This window comes from Natator depressus, chromosome 9 (genome assembly GCF_965152275.1).
Source record: "Natator depressus isolate rNatDep1 chromosome 9, rNatDep2.hap1, whole genome shotgun sequence".
In the NCBI taxonomy this organism is placed as follows: domain Eukaryota; kingdom Metazoa; phylum Chordata; order Testudines; family Cheloniidae; genus Natator; species Natator depressus.
Window position 1 is genome coordinate 90,327,366 of NC_134242.1, and position 22,579 is coordinate 90,349,944.

The following is a 22,579-nucleotide window of genomic DNA, read 5'->3' on the forward strand; positions in this document are numbered from 1 at the left end:
CTAGTCTTCAGAATGGCTTGACATTGTGGTTTTCCACCATTCCAAAAGATTGATAAAGGTCGTAGAATGCTCTCAAACTCATTTAAGGAAAAGATCTTCCTAAACATTTATTTCACCACCAGCAGCATTGTGGATCTAATGTTTCCACAATCATGGTAAGTTTGCTGTATTTGTAGCTGTAGTATTACTTTTCTCTTCAGAATTCATCATGGTTACATTTTTTGCTGTATTTTGTTTAATTATTTGCATTTCATAAGAGTTTTAAAAATACCGCAATTTACCATTTCCCAAAATAATCAGTAAGCCGTATATTTTTTTTTTGCAAGAGTCAGAAAAATCTTTATGAAATCATATTTTTATCATAAAGGGAAGTGATAGGTTGGAACGTGAAAGGGACGATGCAGAAAGTAGCCTTTGATAGACCACCAACAGCTGGAATGTTGAGCATTTAATTTTGCAGGAAATATTCAGTCTGTATTCAGGTGGGAGCTTCCCAGGGGAGTGGTGTTGGTAGTAGAAGGCATTCTTTCCTCTGAGTAACTACTGAATGAATGATCCCATATAGGGGTAGGTGTCTCTTTGCTAACAGAGAGTGCCATCTTTAAGTAATGCAGTATTTCCAGCCACAAGGATTCCAAACAAAAGCCAAAAAAAAACACACACTAGTCAGCTGTTTCCAGCCCCGCAACCCCAATCATGAGGCTGGCATAAAGTCATGAGTTATTAAAAAAAATACATTGTGATTTTATTTGCCTTCATTCTCAAGCTCTTAGGGAGTCACATTTTCAAACTTTCTTCTACAGCCACGAGGCCTAGAAGCATTTTATTTTAAAGGAAAGCTGATATGTTCACGTTATAACGTGACTCCAGGAGTTAGGGCTTTAAGAAAAACAAATACTGCCAAACTAGTGATAAAATTGCAAGAGTAGCAATACCAGGTGTAGAACCCTGATGATTGCTTTTCCATATTCAAGGAGAAACCATTTTTTCCTCCAATGTTTAAATACATGAAGAGAACCAGAAAACAAGTGAGTATAAAAATTAAGCCTCCATGAGGCTGAACCTTGTGTACATCTCCTCTGTAACAGGCTACATTTAGCTAAAAACAAAAGGGCTGCCTGTCTCTGTAGACACCTGAGGCCTGACAGGCAACAAGAAAGGATAACAATATATAGCTAAACACAAACACTGACCACTCTTTGTAGCAAGTCATGCCACGGATTATCGAGAGCCCGGATTGTAGCAAGACCTGTGCAGTTCTGCTGCATAAACACAGGATTCCAGGAACCTCAACGGGCTTGTGCACGTCCTGAACACTGTATAAAAGAGGTTTCCACTAGCTTCTTGCACCTACTCGTGAGACAAAGACATTGGCTACAGGCCAGGGGAGGCTGGTGGTTCCATCCCTACATTGAGCCAGTGAGCCACTGGAGGTTCTATAGCCCTGCGATACAGCAGCACGAAAGTGTAGCCTGAAAGGAAGGAGTCTCCCCATTTACTCAGGCTGTCTCCTGGGATGAGGATTTGCCCCGTGTTATTGTAAATTCTCTATGTGGCTTTTCACAAGAGTAAACTCACTACTCTCCATGTGCTGGCCGGATCCCAGCTTGGGTAATTCTGTTCTCGCTAAATTTGCCCCTCTCATTTCAGTTGGGAAGGACACTTTCTGATCCCTTTCCTTAAAAACCTGGTGTGCATTGCTTCTGTATTGCAGAATGGAGCACAACTTCCAGCTCAGGGGCAGCTGCAATTCAGCAGCTGCTGAATACCGTACAGCTTCTCCAGCACCTTGGGAACCTATATAGAGGTAAGTGAATCTCTTATTCTGATTTAGAAATCATTTTGCAGTCAGCTTCATTTCTATAGGACATTGCTGCGGGGAAACTAAGCACCAGTGTATCACACAAGATTATGGATGTCAGTATTTATTAAAATATGAATTATTAAATATAGTCATTACATATAAAATATCCTAGTGGGTACAAAATCTGTCAGGTGGAAACCAACTGGTATGAGGAAATGAGGGAGCCCAAGAGAAACCTTACGAGCCACCCTTGGCAAGGAGGGCAGGACAGTCATTCCCAACACCACCGAGCAGATGGAAGCAGCAGCTAATGACTAAGGATGGAAGAGATTAGTTTCCATCCTGTGCACCAACACTGACATGAGAAGGATGTAATAAGTAATAAATAATAAATAATAATATAACAAAAATACAAGATCTGGGACATGCTTTCAATGGAAGGATTATAATGTGGTTTGATGGCTCAGCTTTATTTAAGAGGGAATTTTAGACAGCAGTGGTGGTACTACCCATCTCAAAGACATTCAAGTTTCCCAAGCCCTCAGAAGTAGTTATTTGAATTTAGAAGCCTACCAGAAGACCAATTTCTGGAGATCATGAAGAATCACATTTCAATTAAAGTTGTGGTGACACTCTTTTTGGTTTGAATACTAACAATTCAACACTATTACAAATTCTCTCAGATATACAGTGTGCTACTTGATTACATCAAGAATAATGGATATTACAAACAGGCATCACAAAAAGTAACAGTTATGGAAACAATATGATGGTGCTTTCATTCATAAGCGAGTGATTCAGATTTTACAGATCTTACCAATGACTATTTGCATATCCCCTCTCAGTGTTCTTACCAAAAAAATCCTTTCTACTACACTTATCTAGTTATAACACTGAAAAGGGGGTTTTCACAATGAATATTTCATTAGGTGCATTAATTTACATTTCTCCAATGAGAAACTGAATACATCTGCAACTGCTCATTATCAGCTGGCTTCTTGGTACAAATTAATCCTGGAAGCAACCTGCATTAGGACAAATAGCAATTTCTAAAATAGTCACTGCAAGTGCAGTTTTGCCAATGTTTCTGAGCTATAGAACCTGTGTGTCTTTTACAGTTATAGCTTTATCAGCCATCAGTTAAACTCTGCATCAAAAATAAATACAGTCTCTTTGTTAAAGACAATTCTATTCATTCATTTCCACTCAGCTGTAGGTTCTGAGGGATCACCACTAACATATTATAAGATATGTAACTAGTATAAAATTGTGTTTTCAGCATATCCCCAGGTATTGTTGAATTTGCAGGAAAAGCAACAGATACAATCAACTGCAATGCTCCAGGGAGGAGGTTAGCAAAAAGAGAGGCAGATGGGTTAACCTTAACACATGGCTCAGCTCTGAAAAGCGACTGAACAAATGGCACCTTCTCACTCAGATCGACTCCCTGGGGGATATTCGGTATCGTAGAACCTCGGAGTTACAAACACCTCGGGAATGGAGGTTGTTCATAACTGTAAACGAAACATTAGGGTTGTTCTTTCAAAAGTTTACAACTGAACAGCGACTTAATACAGGTTTGAAACTTTACTATGCAGAAGAAAAATGCTACTTTTAACCATCTTAATTTAAATGAAACAAGCACAGGAACAGTTTCCTGACCTTGTCAAAACTTTTTTTTTTAAACTTTCGCTTTATTTTTTTAGTAGCTTACATTTAACACAGCACTGTACTGTATTTACTTTTCTTTTTTTTCCTCTGCTGCTGCCTGATTCCGTACTTACGGTTCCAAATGAGGTGTGCGGTTGACTGATCAGTTCGTAATTCTGGTGTTCGTAACTCTGAGGTTTTACTATATTTCTTATTTTAAATAATAAATGTTAGGTTTTGCTACCTTTTTACTCCGCTTAACACAGCAGCACTACCTGTCTATGGGAGAGAAAGTTTGAGTCTATGCTGGCTCCCAAGTTAACAAAATTGGTAACTAAGTTCCAATTGCAGGACCAAATTTGGCCTGGGTGTAACTGAGGTCAACATTTTAATACAATGAGAAAACTCAATCATGGTTTCAGAGTAGCAGCCGTGTTAGTCTGTATGCGCGAAAAGAAAAGGAGTACTAGTGGCACCTTAGAGACTAACCAATTTATTTGAGCATAAACTCAATCACGATGTAACTCCACTGAAGTCAATGGAATTATACCAGGGATTAATTTACCCTCAGGAGGGCTGCACAGGTGTAAAGAGTTGGCAGAGGTTAGTCTGCACAATCTTTATTACTGGCAGTCATGCATTTACCAGAAAGAATCCAAGCTGGACTCTCAGAGCCCATGTTGAATTTGTAGGGCTGGTAATTAAACAACAAAACTCCCATACACATTTAATCTAGGGTCATTGACACCCAGTAAACATGGCTGTGCTTTGGGTCTGGGAAGCAATAACTCTCCACAATTATTCATTTGTTCGTTATGCAGGTTGTCTGGTCAGGGAATAAAAACAAGGCACCTAATCCACATAACAAACATGGTGCAAATTTCAAATTGTGTATTCAACCATAGCATTCTCATTTCACTTACTCAAGTCATCCATCCAGTTAGGGACCAGAAACAATACCGAGGGACGTTACCAGCCCACCACAGACTGACACTGTGAATATACCGAGTTATTTGCTTGCAAATGATTTACAGACTAAAGAACCATCGGCTGAAGAAATGTATGAAGAAATTCGAGACTTTCAGGAACAATTTGTGGACAGAAAAGAGTGCAGTGTGTTGAATAAATTATTCATTGCGAATTATTTGGTCAGCTCAACCCAGAGTGCAATCCTCATAAAGTGCAGCTCTGCTCCATGAAGGGACTGACACTTGCCTATCACATTTCACCCATTAGCTATGTCCCGACTCCACTCACTCTAACCAGAGCCTCCCTAGCTTAACTTCCCTTATAAAACTAACATGCCACCTGGTGACTCAGCTGTGAACTGCAAATGTTCATTTATTTAAAATGCTCCCCAGAAACAATTTCCTAATAGCAGGGCTTTCTATGAATCAAAGACTCAGTTTAATCGGAGAGTGTGCAGGGAAGTTAATTTCCCCAACGGCCCACTTGGGAGTCCCAATACTGCTATATAATTACAACTGTTAGACATTTGGGGCCAAATTTCCAGAGAAAAATGGAGTAGGTGCATCTCCACAAACATAGTGCCTGACTACCACCCCCTCTCCTCCAATTTCACCCGCAAAGCCTTCTCTTAAACACAAAAGGCTAGAGTCACAAAATAATGTAGGTGCCTAAATCCTAGAGACAGTCCCACTGGGGGTCACAAAAGCCCCCCTCAGCTGCTCCTGAACACTGTACACATCTAAAAATCACTCTGTGCATCTAAATACTTAGAGTAGAAGATCTCTAGGCAGCCTATGCTTCTGCCCCTGAGCATATGCACTGCAGCTCCATGCCAGGCATCCGGACACCTACCCCCCAGAGTGATGCATGAACCGGGGGGAAGATAGGCATTCCTCCACCTAACTCATCTATGGGGCCTGATCTGGTCACTGTGCTCAAACCTCACCTAGCAGGTCAGGCCACTATAGAACAGCTTACACAAAATGATGGCAGTGGGGGAGAAAACATTTAGCCCAGTACTCACCTGGGATCTGGGAGACTTCCCATCCCCCCCACCATCACTAGAAGGGGAGAAAGGATTTGAACTGGGATTTACCTCTCAAGAGAGCACCTATACTGCTGAGCTATGGGACATTCCAATGTAGGGCACCCTCTGTCTATCCTGTTGAAGCTGCTCCACTCTGGCTCTATAATTTAAAAATCATAGGAGCAGGGCAGGGGGACTGGATCCTGGGTCCCCCACCATAGTGCTCTAACCACTAGGCTACAGAGTCATTCTCCTGCTCACTTGCTCTCTGGCCCAATGAGTCTTTACATTATTTATCCACTGTGGAACGGCTCCAACAGGAGAGAGAGAGAGCACAGAGAGACAGAGCACCCTATGTGAGGGTGTCCCATAGCTCAGTGGTTAGAGCATGCACTTGAGAGGTGGCAGACTCCAGTTCAAATTCCTTCTCCCCCTCAGGTAGAGGGGGGACTTGGACTAGGGGTCTCCCATAGCCCAGGTGAGTACCCCAGTCACTGTGCAAAAAGTTATGAGGGAAATCATCCGCCTGCTCCTTCCCGCCGCCACCCCCCCCCACCAGCTTCTTGCAAAAACAGTCTAGACACCTAACACCAAGAGAGGGTTTGCAGTTGAGAATCCCAAACAGAGGGATGCACCTCCCTGCTGTCTGGACTTAGGTGCCTATCTCTGAAGGAGGGGTGGGGCTTAGCATCCCCCCCACACACATCCCCTTGGCTTGGCATCTCTCCTTGTCTAGCTTAGGCAAGGAGCCATCTAGTACACTGGGTTTTGAGAATCCTCTCTCCTCCCATTCATTATATATGGAGCCTAGAAGCGAAATTAAGGCTTTAAGAATCCCGCTGATTTTCTAGGTGCCTAAAAGTTAGGTGTGGTGATGCCGAGTATCTCCATGCCTTGGTTTCTTTGTGAATCTAACCCACACCTAACCAAGCTGCATGTGCAAGGGGTGAGCATGCATTTTTCTAGATAAACTACCATCCTCACATTTGAAAGTTCATCCCTTTGTGTCTCTCAGATACCTTCTTTAACATGTTTTTCCAAAACCTAACCTGTGACAGGTGCAGGTAGGAATGATAAGTCCTCACAACACAAACACAATCAAACGTGGTAACTTGCCGCTTGCCGTTCTTCTGCACTCGTTTTTAAGCAGTTTTCATTTTACTGGTCCATTAACCGTTGGGAATCCATGTACGCCCAGAGCGCGATAGCACAAACACAGATACTGCCATTCATAAAATCTGAATAGTCTGTACATTTCAATGGAATGAACACAGAATCATAAAAATGCAGGACTGGAAGGGACCTCAATAGCTCATCCAGTCCACTCCCCTGAACTGAAGCAGAACTAAGTATTATCTAAACCAGGGGTTGGCAACCAGCGGCACGTGTGCCAAAGGCAGCACGTGAGCAGATTTTTACTGGCATGCTGCTGCCAGCCAGAGTCCCGGCTGCCGCCCCTGCTCAGCCCGCTGCCAGCCTGGGTGAACGGAACCCCAGGACAGCAGCGGGCTGAGCGGGGCCAGCGGCCGGGACCCTGGCTGGCAGGAGCCGGTGGACGGAACCCCAGACCGGCAGCGGGCTGAGCGGGGCCAGCGGCCGGGACCCTGGCTGGCAGGAGCCGGTGGACGGAACCCCAGACCGGCAGCGGGCTGAGCGGGGCTGGTGGCCGGGACCCTGACTGGCAGGAGCCGGTGGACGGAACCCCAGACCGGCAGCGGGCTGAGCGGGGCCAGCGGCCGGGACCCTGGCTGGCAGGAGCCGGTGGATGGAACTCCAGACCGGCAGCGGGCTGAGCGGGGCCGGTGGCCGGGACCCTGGCTGACAGGAGCCGGTGGACGGAACCCCAGACCGGCAGCGGGCTGAGCCACTCAGCCCGCCGCCAGTCTGGGGTTCTGTTAATACACTACACCCGGCCCTGCTCAGCCCGCTAACGGTCTGGAGTTCTCAAAATATGTTCTCTCACCCCTTATCAAAAATTACACTACAATTAGCTTGAAAACTTGAAAACTTTGTTTGTATATTACAGTAATCGTTAAAAAAAGTATGTTAATAAATACATAGGTTTGATGAAACAAAGTAGTGGTACTTATATGCCTGTGCTTAATTTGTGTTTTCGATGATTTGCCTTCTAAAAAATAAATCTTGCATGTCTCACACCCCCAGAAAGGGCATCTCGCACCCCCAGGGGGTGTGTGCATCCCAGGTTAAGAACCACTGCACTAAACTGATAAGATCAGCATTTTAATTTAATTTCAAATGAAGCTTCTTAAACATTTTAAAAACCTTGTTTACTTTACATACAACAATAGTTTAGTTACATAATATATAGATTTATAGAGAGAGACCTTCTAAAAATGTTAAAATGTATTACTGGCATGTGAAACCTTAAATTAAAGTGAATGAATGAAGACTCGGCACACCACTTCTGAAAGGTTGCCAACCCCTGATCTAAACCATCCCTGACAGCTGTTTGTCTAACCTGTTCTTAAACCCCTCCACCCTCCCTATGAGGTAGATTCCACAACCTCCCTAGGTAATTTGTTCCAATGTTTATCTACCCTTACAGTTAGGAAGGTTTTCCAAATGTCTAACCTAAATCTCCCTTGCTGCAATTTAAGCCCATTATTTCTTGTCCTGTCCTCAGTGAATAATGAGAACAATTTATCACCCCACCTTTTATGTACTTGAAGACTTATGTCCTCCCCTCAGTCTTCTCTTCTCCAGACTAAACAAAACCCTATTTTTTTTTTCACTCCTGCCTTGCAGGTCATGTTTTCTCGACCTTTAATCATTTTTGTTGCTCTCCTCTGGACTTTCTCCAATTCGTGCACATCTTTCCCTGAAGCGTGATGCACAGAACTGGCCACAGTACTCTAGTTGAGACCATATCAGTGCTGGGTAGAGTGGAAGAATTACTTCTCATGTCTTGCCCACACACAGCTGCTAATATATCCCAGAGTGATGCATACAGAAACCATGAAATAATTTTTAATTCAATAAAAGAAATAGCATTATTTTTAGAGATTTTAACAGAAGTCAGGGATGCCAGCATGCTTACAGACAGAAAGATCAGTTTACACTGATAATTTAATAATCCTGCCATCCCTAACTATACAGGACTCCTGTGTAAGACCTCACTAGTGATTTAATAACCTAGTGTATGAATGCCTGTCTTCACATCCAGAAGGATAGTGAATATTCATTTACTGCATGGAGAACACACTGGTCTAAATCCCAACTCTGAAAAAATCTGTCAATAGCACAATTTATAGTCTGCTTCTGCTATTTTATAAAAGGGTTCCTCTGCACCATTGCAGCCATATTGATAATTTTATAGAGTATCTCTCAGGAGAGGACAAGAAATGGGTAATAAAGAGATGTAGATGGCATCCCACAACTAGATGACAAACACACATGGCAAAGGGCCCCAGAGCCATCCCAGTCAATAGTAGTTCTGAGCAAGGGAGTTTTTTCCCCCCACTTATGAATGAGACGTCATTGCATAACGACTCCTGTTCCCCAACATCCTCCTGTATTGAAGGTGGACTTGGACCATAACCAGGGATCTGAAGACACTCCCCAGATTTTTGGGTGTTCTAATTCCAGACTGGAATTTTGCAGTCAAGGCTCATGTACGTCCTGGAAAAATTCAGTTCCCACTTTTAATCAGTTGTACCTGCTCATACCAATCTGCTTTCTAGTCATAACCAAAAGCCAAGGAGTCATTTCAGATATTTATTTCAAAAAACATATTTGCTAAAAAAGAAAAACAACAAACAATCCAATGTTATATTACAGTTTTGATAGATAAAGGGAACAAATACTTTTCTTAATGAACAGCAACAGATCAGCAAAGTGAAGAATTCTTAGCCAAATGGTGAAATGGAAACACTGTATAGAGTTGTATATAAATACCTCAACTACATTCTTCTTAAATAGATTAAACATTCATTGGCATCATCAAATGGCAAGAGATTCACCTCCCTTCACGGCAATAAATTCTCTCACTCATGGCTACTATGGCAATTTTAAAATTATGGCCCAAATTCAGTATTCAGGGACACCAGGGTTAATCCAGAGTAAATGGTTTATTACTGGCGTAAGGGAGATCCCAATATGACCTTCACATTCCAAGGCTCAAGGCCAGATCCACAGTTGACACAGCTCCTTTTAAGCTGTGGGATCACTTTCAAAACCCCACTTTGGATTCCAATAGGGAAACACAGACTTTTCCTCAGGATCCCCAATTTAAGATCCATTTCCCTTTTCTCCAGTAAACAAATGTTAACAAATAAGCTCCTGGCAACCAGTTAGCAGTCTCTTCTAGGCTGCCATAACCAGAAATTCAAACAAGGAACTCCTTCTTGGGGCACTCTTAAACGAATTTAATATGAGAGTCAATCTATACTTCCAAGCACCCTCGGCATCATGGCACCAGGTTCTCCCCTCAAAGCTGAACTCTCCATTTTTAACCTGCTTTATGTTGCAGACATCAACTTCAGTGCAGCTTGGCTCAAGGTCCCAACCACAGCTGCTACCTCACCGTGGTCATTTACAGGCAACCTTAACTTACACTGAGACACACAAAGTGCTTCTGAAATGATTGCACTACAGTGACGTTTACATTTTGTAGGATACGCTAAGTTCCTTTAAGGGACCCAATCCCACTCTTATGGGGCAGGATCAGACCCTGTGTTTGTCAGGTGCTGCCCAGGTGATTAAAGGACCTGCAGTTGCAGTGCAGGAGATACCTACCATGTCCCCATATGGCCCTGAGTACCTGCAGCTCTCACTGACCTCACTGTGAGCTGAGGGTGTTCAATGGCTGCAGCAAGAATATTGTACTGTCACATTGTCTAGTTCACGTCAGCAGTAACTGTTCTCGATGCATAGGAGTATGCCACCTCTAATTCCTACAGCCCAGGCCTGGAGTGCTGTTCCACCGAGGCAGTTTGGGCTCCATAATGCAGTCCTGTTGCTGCAGGACTAGATCAGATATCCCAAGCAGCCAAATCTTGGGAATGTCTTTGGTGTTAAAAAGTTCTATTCTGACTTTGACTGGCTGTTATTTCTGATGTGTTTCGAATAAGACATAATGCAAAATGCAAGCTTTAGAAAAAAAAAAAAAAACACATGGCCTTCACTGAACATTCTGTTACAAAGAGAAAGAATCCAGGAGATCAAATCTCAGTAGTGGGGCATGGAGAATTGGAGACATTTGGCAAATTTTAAAGGATTCCATATGGTTGTCTTAGTAAACGAAATATGCTCCTTTTTAAGGATATTATTTGCAAATGTGATTCTAATGAACAACTAATTGCAAACCAGTTGAAACGATAATCACAGTGCAACAGAACTTGCTGTGCGAGTACAACTTGAACTCTCAACCCTGTGGTTACGAATTCCTTGGTGCTTTTTGCATCCAAGTTTGACTCAATGTTTTTTGTTTGCATAGAACGATATAAATCCATTCAGATGGGTATTGTCTGAAGCGAAAAGGACCAATTCCCACATCAGATACCCTTATTTGGCCATACTCTGAAGAGCCAAAGGCCAATTTTTAAAAACATGACTCAGTTTAGCTCCTATTATGAGATAATTGTATCAAGTATTTAAAACACAATTATCATGTGAAGTGCCTGAGACAGAGTCTGAAAACGTGCAGTACCAAATTGTCATAGCCCCCTGTAAATACAATTTGTATTGCAATAAGCCAAGCCACAGAACAGCTTCTTACACTGGATTGCTTATTTAGGAGATGTGCTGTGTACATTTTTTTGGGCTTCGTCCTTCAACGGACAACTTCTCCCAAGTCCTCTCCCTGACAGAATTCAGTGGGAGGTATGTTCAGCAACTCTCAGAAAGCATTCAGGGTATCTACAGACGCAGGTGGACATCTAGTGGGATTTTCAGAAGGGCGTAAGCAGTTTAAGCTCCCTACTCCCATTGACGTCAATGAGAATGAAGTGCTTAACCTGCTTACGTGCTTTTGAAAATCCCACTAGGCATCCGTCTCCATTAGGTGCCTAAATCTTTGAAAAATCTTGGCCTTTGTGCCTCAGAGGATCAGACCTGTGGGCCAAATCCTGCTCCCACTGACATGAATGGCAAAAAATATATATTTCACTAATGCAGAATTGGGTCATTTCTTTGACAAGAGACCAGGTCACATGCTTCTGTCTTTATTTATGTGACTAGTCTCATTGAGCTAAACTGCCATAAGGGACAGATCCTGCCCCCATCAATATCAACAGCATAGCTCCCATTGACGTCAACAGGAGCAGGCTCAGTGTCGCTGTTACACCCATGTAAAGCCAGCCTAATTCTACTGGTTTGAACTGAAGCACACCCTATAACTGACTGCAGAGTTTTTCCCCATTGATTTAATGGGACTGCTTGAGAGCAAGAGTAGTTCACTTTTTGTTCTGCTACCAGTTTTTTTAAAAGACCTCTCAAGAAGGAACTCAATTTGGTCTAAGGGTAAAAAAAAAAAAAAAACACTTCACATTTACAGACAAAGCCCTCCACCAACTAAAGAAGCCTCAACTCTGCCCACTGTGCATATATTTCGCCTGTAACACGGACCTACACGATACTGCAGTGCATTGACAGCAACCACAAAGGGGCAGAGCTCGGGCTTTAAATGAGTATGTTCCCGCTCTTGTTCGGGGCGTGTAAATATTTTTACATAGCTTCCACACCCCCATTTACATATTGTGACTCCGTGCAAGAGTAAAAAGAAGGAAAAAACTCTCCACTTGCCTTTTTCATTGCATTCATGTAATGGGGCACATGCGATGAGACATGTTTGGGATGAACGTTCCCTTTTCTTTCTGCCTTTGTCTGCAAGTGCAAATATTATTTTCACTGAATTCTCCTTTCTATTTATTTATTAAAAGTCGGCATCTGAATTAAAAGGATGGGTTTCTGCTACACTTCATTACATTCACATGACAGGGACTTCTGAGAGATGTTCGGAATGAATGCAGGCCGTTACTGAATATTGCCTAAAATTAGAATTAGGCTCGGAACCTCTTTCTGCAATTAGATTAGGTCGCTTGTTGTATTCTTATTCACGGCCTGGAAAAGGAAGTGCAAGTGTACTCAACATCTGTATAGATTCAATCAAAAACAGTGCTTTTGCCTTGCCTTGCATCTCATACTGGCTAGTTACTAAACCCTAAAGAGACAGTGGAAGCCATCATGCCCATATTATGTGACCACTGACTAATCCTACTAACCTAAAAAGGTACAAAGTTAGTCATGCAGTTTATAGCTCAGATCTTGTACGTTTGGTTCAGCATTACTTAATGCTCAAAGGATGGAATTAGAAAAAAAATTCAAAATAGAGGGCTAATTTTGCCAGGTCTTATAGTTTCAACTACAACTGCATCTACATGCGCTTTGAATGCTTAGGTACTAACCATCTGTGAGAAGCAGCGTGGCAAGTGCATCAAAGTCACCTAGGCACGTGGTGAAAAATGGCATAGAAAAAATAAAGTCTGTGGGTTCCATCCTGGAAATCCTTACTCAAAGCTGTACTTCTGTGAGTGAGTAAGGCACTCAGACACCATGTGTAGGAACGGACCCAGTTCTCGGATGAGTAAATCCTGGCGGTATTGGCCCCGTGATATCAGCTTTTAAATGTGCAGGTAGAAAAGCTTTTGCATCCTATATACACAACTGTACCCCAGAATACACAGCATTGCTCTGATTTCATAAGTGTATTTCGGCTTGGTGGTTGTTGTTTGTTACAGCTGGGGAGGGCTTGCTTTTCAGTCCCTCCGTCCCACCTTTCGACACGTCGATGAACAGCAACCTCGGAGCCCATAGAGTCAGTAGTATTCTTTTGTACTCCTTTCGGAAATTCTGATTGAGAAGCCCATATATCATAGCATTGAGACAGCTGTTAAAATAGGCCATGAAGTAGCTCAGGACAAAGAGCCATTCTGGAATTTTTGGCACTACTTCCGAAGGATTAATAGAGACAGCAAGACCAATGAAGTTTAACGGCCCCCAGCACACGGCAAAGAGGACAAAAACCACAAACATGGTCAAAAAATTCCGAACATCAGCCGCTCTTAGCTTCTGCCTGGATTCTTGTCTTACCCGCTGCTTGACTTGAATCACCAAAATCCAGATCCGTAGGTAACAGAATGACACTATGGACAGGGGGACTATAAAATGAACCACCACCACTGTTATGGTGTATGATGTACTTACAGTCTGGGCAAAGGTGCAGGAATAAATCCGGGGATCATATCGCAGGGATCCAACAAAAAAGTTTGGCACAACTGCTACCACGGTCAGTATCCAGGTCAGGCAAAGACAGCAGCAGGTGTTCTTCAGGTTGAAGAGTTTATCGTACCACAGGCCGTGGCAGATGTAGCAGTATCTGTTGATTGCTATGGCTGTAATGTTAAAAATGGACCCAATGACACTCAAGCCCATGAGGAACCCACTGATTTGGCAGTGAATGTTTCCCAGTGTCCATCCATTATGGAAAATGGCACTCAAGATGAGAGGATAAGGGTACACCGCAACTACTAGGTCCGCTACAGACAGACTGACGACAAAGAGGTTACCTACAAAAAAGGGAGAAGAGAGATGGTGACAGGTTAGCATAGGTTTGTATACACCTATAGCAAAAATGCGAACTCCAGTTTGTTTTGTGAATGCCAGTTTGATTGTAAAATGGTTCTGGGCCTTCACCTTGGCCCTGTACCCTCCCCATCTTGAGCTGAAAACCTCAGGTGGTGTCAGGAGAAGTTTCTGCAGCCAGCGGAAGGCTAACAAAGGAAAGCGATCAAGGCTCATTAACCTGGATGTTCTTCCATTCAAATAGAAGCCCCTTAAGCACATAAGCTAGCTACTTAACTACTACAAAAAACAAAAACAAAAAAACTACTTTTCCCAGGTGGGCTTTTAACCAAGCAATAGATCACTTGATGAGAGACTTGATGCCGATAGGGGTGATCACCTGACAAAGGGGATTGCAACATTATGAAAAGGAGTCACTCCAGCACAGAGGGTGGGGAGCACGCCAGGACCAGAGGCGACAAGGAGGAATACTGGACCACTTGGAAAAGACATTGATCACATGCCAAAGGGCTCCTGGGTTAGTGATGAAACAGACAGGGATTGCAGGCAGGTTTTGTTGTTTTTTGTGGCTCTGTATAGCCCTTGTGCTGTCTAAGAGTAAAGTGTGTGTGTGTTTACAAATTCCTGTGCAGAGTCTGTGTGTCCTTTGCTTTCACTGCCACACAGTCCCCAAAGGGAGAAACTACACCAGAGGGTCCACAGTTTCAGTGAAACTCTGGGAGAGTTCAATAGCTACTGGGAGGCTTGGGAGAGCTGGTGTTTGTTTCACTACCAGAGCTGGTGCTTGTACTGTGGGGTCCCCACTACCAAGAGGGGTATCAGACATGCAGTCTGTACCTGGAGTGTGCCTACTGGCCCAGAGCCAGAAACTAAAATCTGCCCAGCCCTAGCAAACCAGGAGCACATGGGACCCAAGGTTTGGGGCCAGTACTCTAGCTTGGAGTAAGCTCACCAGGAAGAATTCTTTAGGGTTGTAACAGACACAACTGAGTTAGCATTGCATGCACGTACTGGGTGTCTTCAACAGAGCAGCCGTGAATAAAAAAAAAAGTAATAATCATAGATCATTAAACTCCTCTCTTTACATTCAATAGTGAGAAAGAAAGATGCTTCTGATCCTGAGGATTTTCCCATCAATATTCTCATACGAACATTAATATTTTGTTCATACAGCACCTAGCGCAGTGGGGCCATGTCCCTCAGAGCTACCGTTATACAAAGAATAATTAACATGGACAGGCCAATCTCTCAGCTACACCAGTGTAAATCCAGAGTAACACCACTGAAGTTAGTGGAGCTACATTGGATTTACACTGAAAGGAGAACTAATTAGCCTTACAAAACATTGTTATTCGCCATTCATTCTGAACCCTCCATATGATAATGGGCTCATCACGAGACCTCACTTTTCTGAGTTACAGGGAAATCTTCAAGCTCCCTCTATTTTCCTCCCCAGAGAAAGGTTTCTAAGCCCACACAAGGGCTCTCCGATTCTAACCTCAAAGGTGTAACATACAGCCCTGACAGCAGAGAACTTGGGAAGATATTAAATGCTAAGGTTAATGCTGGGCCAATCCCCATCCCAGTCTTCTGTGAATCTCTTGCAGCTGCAATGGGAAATGTGAACACTCACAAGAATCTGATCTTAGAAATAAAAAAAAAGCAAATGCATGTTGGTTTGCCTGCATGGTGGTTTTAAGTGACAAGGTGAAACCTACACTTGCTTATGGATTGAATTTTCCTCTTAAGAAGGGATCTTGCTTGGTTAAGAATCTTTCCCTTTTTTATGCTTATTCTGGGTAGAATCCCACAATTGCTTAGATACAGTATTTTCTTATGATCCTGGATTAAAGTTGCAAGAACCTCCACTATGGCACATCAGCAATGTTTGAAGCCAGGACCGCCTGAACAGACGTCTATTGCTTGAGCTAGCAGCCACAGGAGGCCACCAGCTCATGTGAACTAGAAACTAGAAGGGGATGTGACCTACAGTCGATAGGCCTGTTACACAGCATTATATATGGTAAGATACAAGTGAATTGAGATGAACCCTTCATGCCGTCTTCACATAGTTTGTTTGCCAGCTCAGAACTCTTGAGGTTCAATTGGACGATTTTACTAAAGCTTCTCTCTGCCACGGTCTGGGTTGTACCTTCCTCCTGACTGAAACGTTATCCCCCTTTCTTCTGAAAATACTCTGGTTCCAATTAATTCTTTGTCTTGCAGACATTGCCATCTATGCGTTCTATGAAGGAATAAAGGAAGAGAGCTGTATAACCTGTCCTGCAGAACAGCCACTATAATGCAGCAGAGAGAGGAAGCTACTCAGCAACTGATAGCACCTGCCCAATGTATGAAGGGTCTGCCTACTGCCTTGCCAATAGAAGCATGAACCACAAAGTAAATATATTGGTGTCTGGAAAAGATTTGAAAAGAAAAAAGCAGCAGTGGTGAGGAAGGAAGAAAGGTTGGCAGGACTGAAGATAGGGACAAGAGCTCCAAAAAAGGAGCTGCTTTTGGAGACTAACCCTTTTGGGTTTGTCTACACACGGAATTTTTCTGGAATAGTTATTGCACTTTAAATCTGAATTACCTTTCGGGTGTAGACAATTCCTTAGACTCCAACACCAGTTGTCTTCTTCCTTTCAAAACAGAAGCACCTCCAGTGTCAGACTGGGCAGAGCACAAAGCCGTGCTTAGTCAAGAACATGACCAGGTACAGGCTGAGTTCAGCAGGGGGACAAGAGGATGAAATGTCACATTGGGGGGGGGAGGAGGAAGAGGTGGGATTCACACTTTATCATGTGCTACAAAGTTTAGGGAAAATTTGCAAGGTGTAGAAGCAACAAAGGGAAGAAATAATCCAATGAAGATAAAAAATGAGCAGAGTCCGTCATAAATGCCAAACTTTTTGCAAGAAGCTTTTCAAAATTATTTTTGAAGTTTCCCAAGAAATAAAAGTTTAAATAAAGTTTCCCACTAAAATTTGTTATAAAAAAACCTCTGAGAAATTCTACTTTTGCTATTTAGTAAAAAAATAAAATTCCAAGGAAACAAAATATTTGTATTCATTGAAAAGCCATTTTTCATTTTAAAAGTTATGAGAATAGAAACAAGTAGCACCTTAGAGACTAACCAATTTATTTGAGCATAAGCTTTCGTGAGCTACAGTTCCTGTAGCTCACGAAAGCTTATGCTCAGATAAATTTGTTAGTCTCTAAGGTGCCACAAGTCCTCCTTTTCTTTTTGCGAATACAGACTAACACGGTTGCTACTCTGAAACCTGAGAATAGGAAACAGTGAAAACACATTAAACCAAAATGAACTGGAAAATTACAGGGGTTCTCTGTAATGTCCCTCCCATTTTTCTCATTGCTTATTTTTCCAAATCTGGTACATTTTGAGATGGGGAAACCTCTGCTACCCAGCTTGTCACTCAAACTAGACCAGTATATTGCTACTTCACATAACTAGCAAGAGACTGAGCTCATGGCATCAGTAGATCTTACATCTCAGATAAACAAGTTTGCTGCATATTCCATAGGGTAGGCTGGTGTTTGGCTAACTTCCCAAAATAGACTGGACTTGGCGTCTTAGACAGACCTGCAGGAAAAAGTGGGTCAGAAGGGCTAGGAAACTCCATGACTTTCCAAGTGAATATCCCTTTGGTTCAGAGGAGTGAGCTATCAAAGGTTGTAGCCTCCCAACCTGGAAGATCTTTGGAATCAATATGATTCCTCCTTGCTGGTTCTCCTGCCTTTGGCAGCAGGGATACGCTCATTCAGCAGCCCGTGTCACTGGTAGAGTTCTACAGAGGAGCAACTGCAGAGGTGCCCACAGGGAGAGCCACGAGGAGGAGTTGATAATACTGTTTAATCCTAGCTACCAATCAAATAGCTGCTCATACAGCCAGACTGTGGAGTCAGCTAGGGACAGTGCACTTGGAAAAAGCTACCTCCATGCCTCTACCTCTAAAACACAGGGGAAAACCAGTAGAACGCCAGCAGAGGGCATGCTTAAACTATTATGGTCTTCACTTGCTACAGGTAGCATCTCAACCCATTGATCAGTTTCATAAATTCAAGTCCCATTGTCAAAGTGACTACCAGAGTCTCTCAAGAGGCTGCAAGATAATTGAGCAAACTCTAAAAAGATCTCTCTGTGTAGTGATGCGACATCCATCACCGCGCTTCCAGAGATCTAAATTCAGCTACAATCATTGGCTACGGTGTTGCTGCAAATGCTATAGGCTAATCCAAAATCATGCTGCAGTTAGATGGTTGGCTTGGCTCATTTCTATTTTTAGTCCAAACAAAGCCACCAGGACTGGCCAACAGTTCGTGTCAGGATGAAAGGGCAGCTCAATCCCCCCAGTCTGAAAACAAGAATCCAGACTCAAGAATGGCTCATGGCGACTCAGAGTCTGGAGCTCAGCTGACAATACAAGTAATTTTTAAAGAAAAGTTATTAAAGCCCATGTGAAGTGCTAAAATCTTTGACCCATTATGCACAGGGCCTGCAAAGCCTCAACCTGTCCCTGCACCAAAATGAATGTTCCTGATAAACCTTTTCTTGACAATCACTAACAATCACTTCCTGACTCCAAGATGCTGCAGAGTTCCTTGTGATTTAAAGTGACAATATTATTTCTCTAACCCCCAAAAAACCCCAAACCAGGTTGTTGCCCAGAATCCTTACCTTTAAGCTCTCTAATCACAACACCTCAGTGCAATGCCAAGTGCTTCAATGCGATCTACATTCCCTCTCGCTTGATCAGTTTTTCTAATATAACTTATGACCCCCAACTATAACGTCCTTTTACAACCATGTGCGTATTTTAGGTTCATGTAAGGACATTATTTACTACTGCTTCTGTTGAGCTTTAATGCAGTTTTTCTGCGGATTTCACACTTCATTCAGAGCCTTTTAAAATGTAGTCACTGATCTTGGCCCTCTGATAGAATTAATTCTGTCATGCGCAGAAACATTCATGCTCTGGCTAACCCTCCATCACATAGAAGTGGGTGGTAGCCCTTCTCAGGACAGCTCTACACCACAATACTTCCTCTTCTATGTCCTCCCTGCATTGAGGAATTTCTCTTATCAGTTTACCATGAAAATCAAGCTTTCATTTGCAATTGCTTTTCTAGCCTGGGTGGCTGTAAAGATGGCCTTCCAACGGGCACTGATGTTTTACTGAGTCTGCAGAGAGATGGAAAACACAAGGCACCATGTGGAGCCACCAGAACTGCGGGGGTTCTTCTGCATTGTTCAGGAGGGTGCTGGCCAGGAGGGATGGCCCAAGCCAGGCCCTATCTTACCTCCACCCCCCAATACAGAAGTGCCTGCTTTGACTGCCTCTGCACCTCCCCACTAGGTATTGGAGTAGGTCATCAACTCGTTTCACATAACACACCAAACCACCAAATAGTACCTTTTGCTCATTACCCAGGCAGTACATTGTACACCAGATAAATATAATAAAACGTAAGTGAATGAACTTTACAGACATAAGAGACATGGCCCCCGCCCTGAAGAACTTAAAATATTTACATATAACACACAAGAGGTAACTGACAAGAGGAGGGGGGAAACGAGATCATAATAAAATCATGTAATTGCTGTGCATTCCAAAGCATCAGTTTCACTGCACAATGGGTATTTCACATCCGGTTTCAGACCTTTAGCATCACTTAAGTATACATAGAAGTAACAGAGATATTAGAAGCCAGGGAGAGACAAGTCACGCTACCAGTGATCCTGGCAAAGAATTCATGGCTGAGCTAGTACAGTCTTCCATGGCAGTTGGGCTAACCCTCTGTCTAGATATCCCCTACCTGAGCTGGCATGTCAGCAGGCTTGACTGCAAACCCACCAAAAGTCAAGAGAAAGACTTCCATTGACATCAATGGGCTTTGAATCAGGCACCAAATCATTTTGCAGACCCCTGGAGAAGTGGTGGCACCAGGCTCTGAATTTTGCTCAAATCTGCTCACAAAATTGGGGTGGTTGAGTAAAAGGGGAATCAAATTAGAGACAAAATTAGATGAAGATATGAAGTTCCCAGAAAGGGGAAGGGGTGAGTTATTTGATTGTGTTGTGTATTGGAACATACAAGAATGTTTGTTATTCGGATAGTGGTTTCTTTGTGTGTCACTATGAGCACCTGGGTTGGGAGAAGGAGAGATGGCTTTATTAGAAATAAGGTTTAAAATGATAAAGATATCCCATGTGTACTGAGAAACCCTTACTCAACCAAGTAGCCCCAGTGAAGTTAAGCCTTCCACCCTAATTTCTAAAGGAGCACTCATGATGTGAGTGTAATTTTGCAGAATCAAAAGGTAGAACCTCAGCTGGTGGAAATGGCCATTACTCCATTTGCGTCAACACAGCGACATCAGTTTACACCAGCTGAGGATCTGGGCCTTAAAATGTCAAACACAAAGAGCCCTACAACACTTATGCAAGCAGTCCTACTGAGTCCAACAGGATTGCTCGCATGAATAAGAACTTCTCCTGCAAGAAGAAGGGGCCTTAGCAGGATGGGGCCTCAGCCTGAAAATCCTTACTCACATGAGTAGTGCTTACTTGCACAAGCAATCTCCTTAACATCAAAGGCACTGTTCATGTGGTCAGGCACTCACTGAAGTCAATGGGCAGGATGCTGATTTCTTCTTTACCTTATAGTAAATGAGATCAGAATCTAGCTCTCTGAGGCTGCTCAGGAAAGTACAGGTATGTAAGATGGGGCTGCCAGTCTGTACAGACTTCTAATTTATAAAGCTCCATTTAATATTAAAGGTAGCCTAGAGTGATCACACAGTTGTCACAATAGAATCCTTTTACAATTTTCCCCCTTTAAGAATCCTGCCTGCAAATAATATATTTATATCTTCCTAGCAGGAACTTCCTTTATATATATATCTGTCCTTGACTCCGTGGGTCCCGCGTTTCCTGGCGGATTTTGCTAGCCTCAGAGGCTCACTGTGACCCTCCACGTAACCCTTCTCTCTCTAGAGACAAGGGTCACAGTCTACTGAGCCATTTTCACCATAAGCCAGCGAGGGAGGTGAGGAGAAGCTATCCTCCCTTGCACAGTCTTTGTTGTCTTCCAGTCTCACTGATTAATTGTGGGGGGGGGCAAAGGGGGGAGCCCAGGCCCGCCCTCTACTCCGGGCTCCAGCCCAGGGACCCTAATAGTATCAGCTACGGTAGCTGACCTTTTAGAAACATGACACATACAATTCCCTGGGCTACTTCCCCACAGCAGCCCCCACTTCCTCAAGCTCCACTTCACCCTTACCTCAGGGCCTCCTTCCTTGTGCCTGATATGGTGTGTACTCAGTCTCTCCATCAGCACAGCTTCCTCCCACAGCTCCTGACATTCACCCCCACCTGACTAACTGGGAGGCTTTTAACTAGTTTCAGCCAGTCCCTGATTGGCTTCAGGTGTCCCAATCAACCTAGCATTCTCCCTGCCTTCTGGAAAGTTCTTAATTGGCCCCAGGTGTCTTAATTGACCTGGAGCAGCTGCATTTAACTTATCCTGGTACCAGGGATTTGTTTAGCCTGGAGCTAATGTATCTATCTCCCACTACTTTTCTATAGCCATCTGGCCTTGCCCCATCACAATTGGTTTTGACTGTCATCTAATATAAACAGAAGTTATTGCTTCTCTTCATACCAGAAATCCAAACAGCTATTAAAATTAGGGTTAATATGGGGACGGTATAATACAAGCCACACTTCAGTTCTTTTAAAGTTGCAGTTCGGATCCAGGGGCCCAATATTTGAAAGTCTTCTTTGGCAATCTGTCTGCATTCCTAAAGCTGCACCCAACTTCCATACAAATGTGCATCATTTTCATCAGAGAATAAATGACCATCAAAATACAAATGAGCATTGTATTTTCACGGTTTGCCTTGATGGATTAATAGAAAATACTTGATGTTTGAGTTCTAATTATGGAGCTCTCTCTTTTCCTTGCAATTACAGAGGCAATAGTCCTGGGTCATGGATCCACATTTGGCCCTCTGGCTGCATCATAGGAATCCCTGATTTAAATGCTGGATGGAAAAGAAAACCTCACACCCACCCCCTTAGGAGGAACTGACATTCTCTAAACTGTCTCTGTTCGATACACCTGAACAAGTCAGATGAAAGGCAAGTAATTACCTTGTCCTTTTGTCCATACAAAGCTCTGCTCACACACACACACACCCCGCCTCCACATTCCTTCATCAAGGAAATTGAAATATTAGAAAATTATGTTAGACTGAGGATAAAAAAAAATTAGGATAGATAGATAGATAGATTAGATACCAAGGCCAGAAGGGATCATTGTGATCAGTCTGACGTGACAGGCCATAGAACTTCCCCAAAATAATTCCTAGAGCAGATCTTTTAGAAGAACATCCAGTCCTGATTTAAAAATTGTAACTTGATGGAGAATCCACCACGACCCATGCTAAATTGTTCCAATGGTTAATAACTCTCACCAGTAAATTTGCGTCTTATTTCAAATCCAA

At 43.0% G+C, this 22,579-nt stretch overlaps 1 protein-coding gene and 1 long non-coding RNA gene across 2 annotated transcripts in view; both read right to left on the reverse strand.

Annotated features, from left to right (window-relative positions):
• The window catches only part of LOC141993629 (uncharacterized), a 173,892-nt gene that overhangs the window by 83,730 nt on the left and 67,583 nt on the right, over positions 1-22,579 (reverse strand). The gene's annotated exons all lie outside the window — the stretch shown is intronic.
• Positions 12,570-22,579, reverse strand: part of GPR50 (G protein-coupled receptor 50) — a 77,097-nt gene continuing 67,087 nt past the window's right edge. The window contains exon 2 of the mRNA XM_074963180.1: positions 12,570-14,035. Within this exon, the coding sequence (XP_074819281.1) occupies positions 13,167-14,035 (869 nt within the window). The 3' untranslated portion in view covers positions 12,570-13,166. The remainder of the gene's footprint in view (positions 14,036-22,579) is intronic.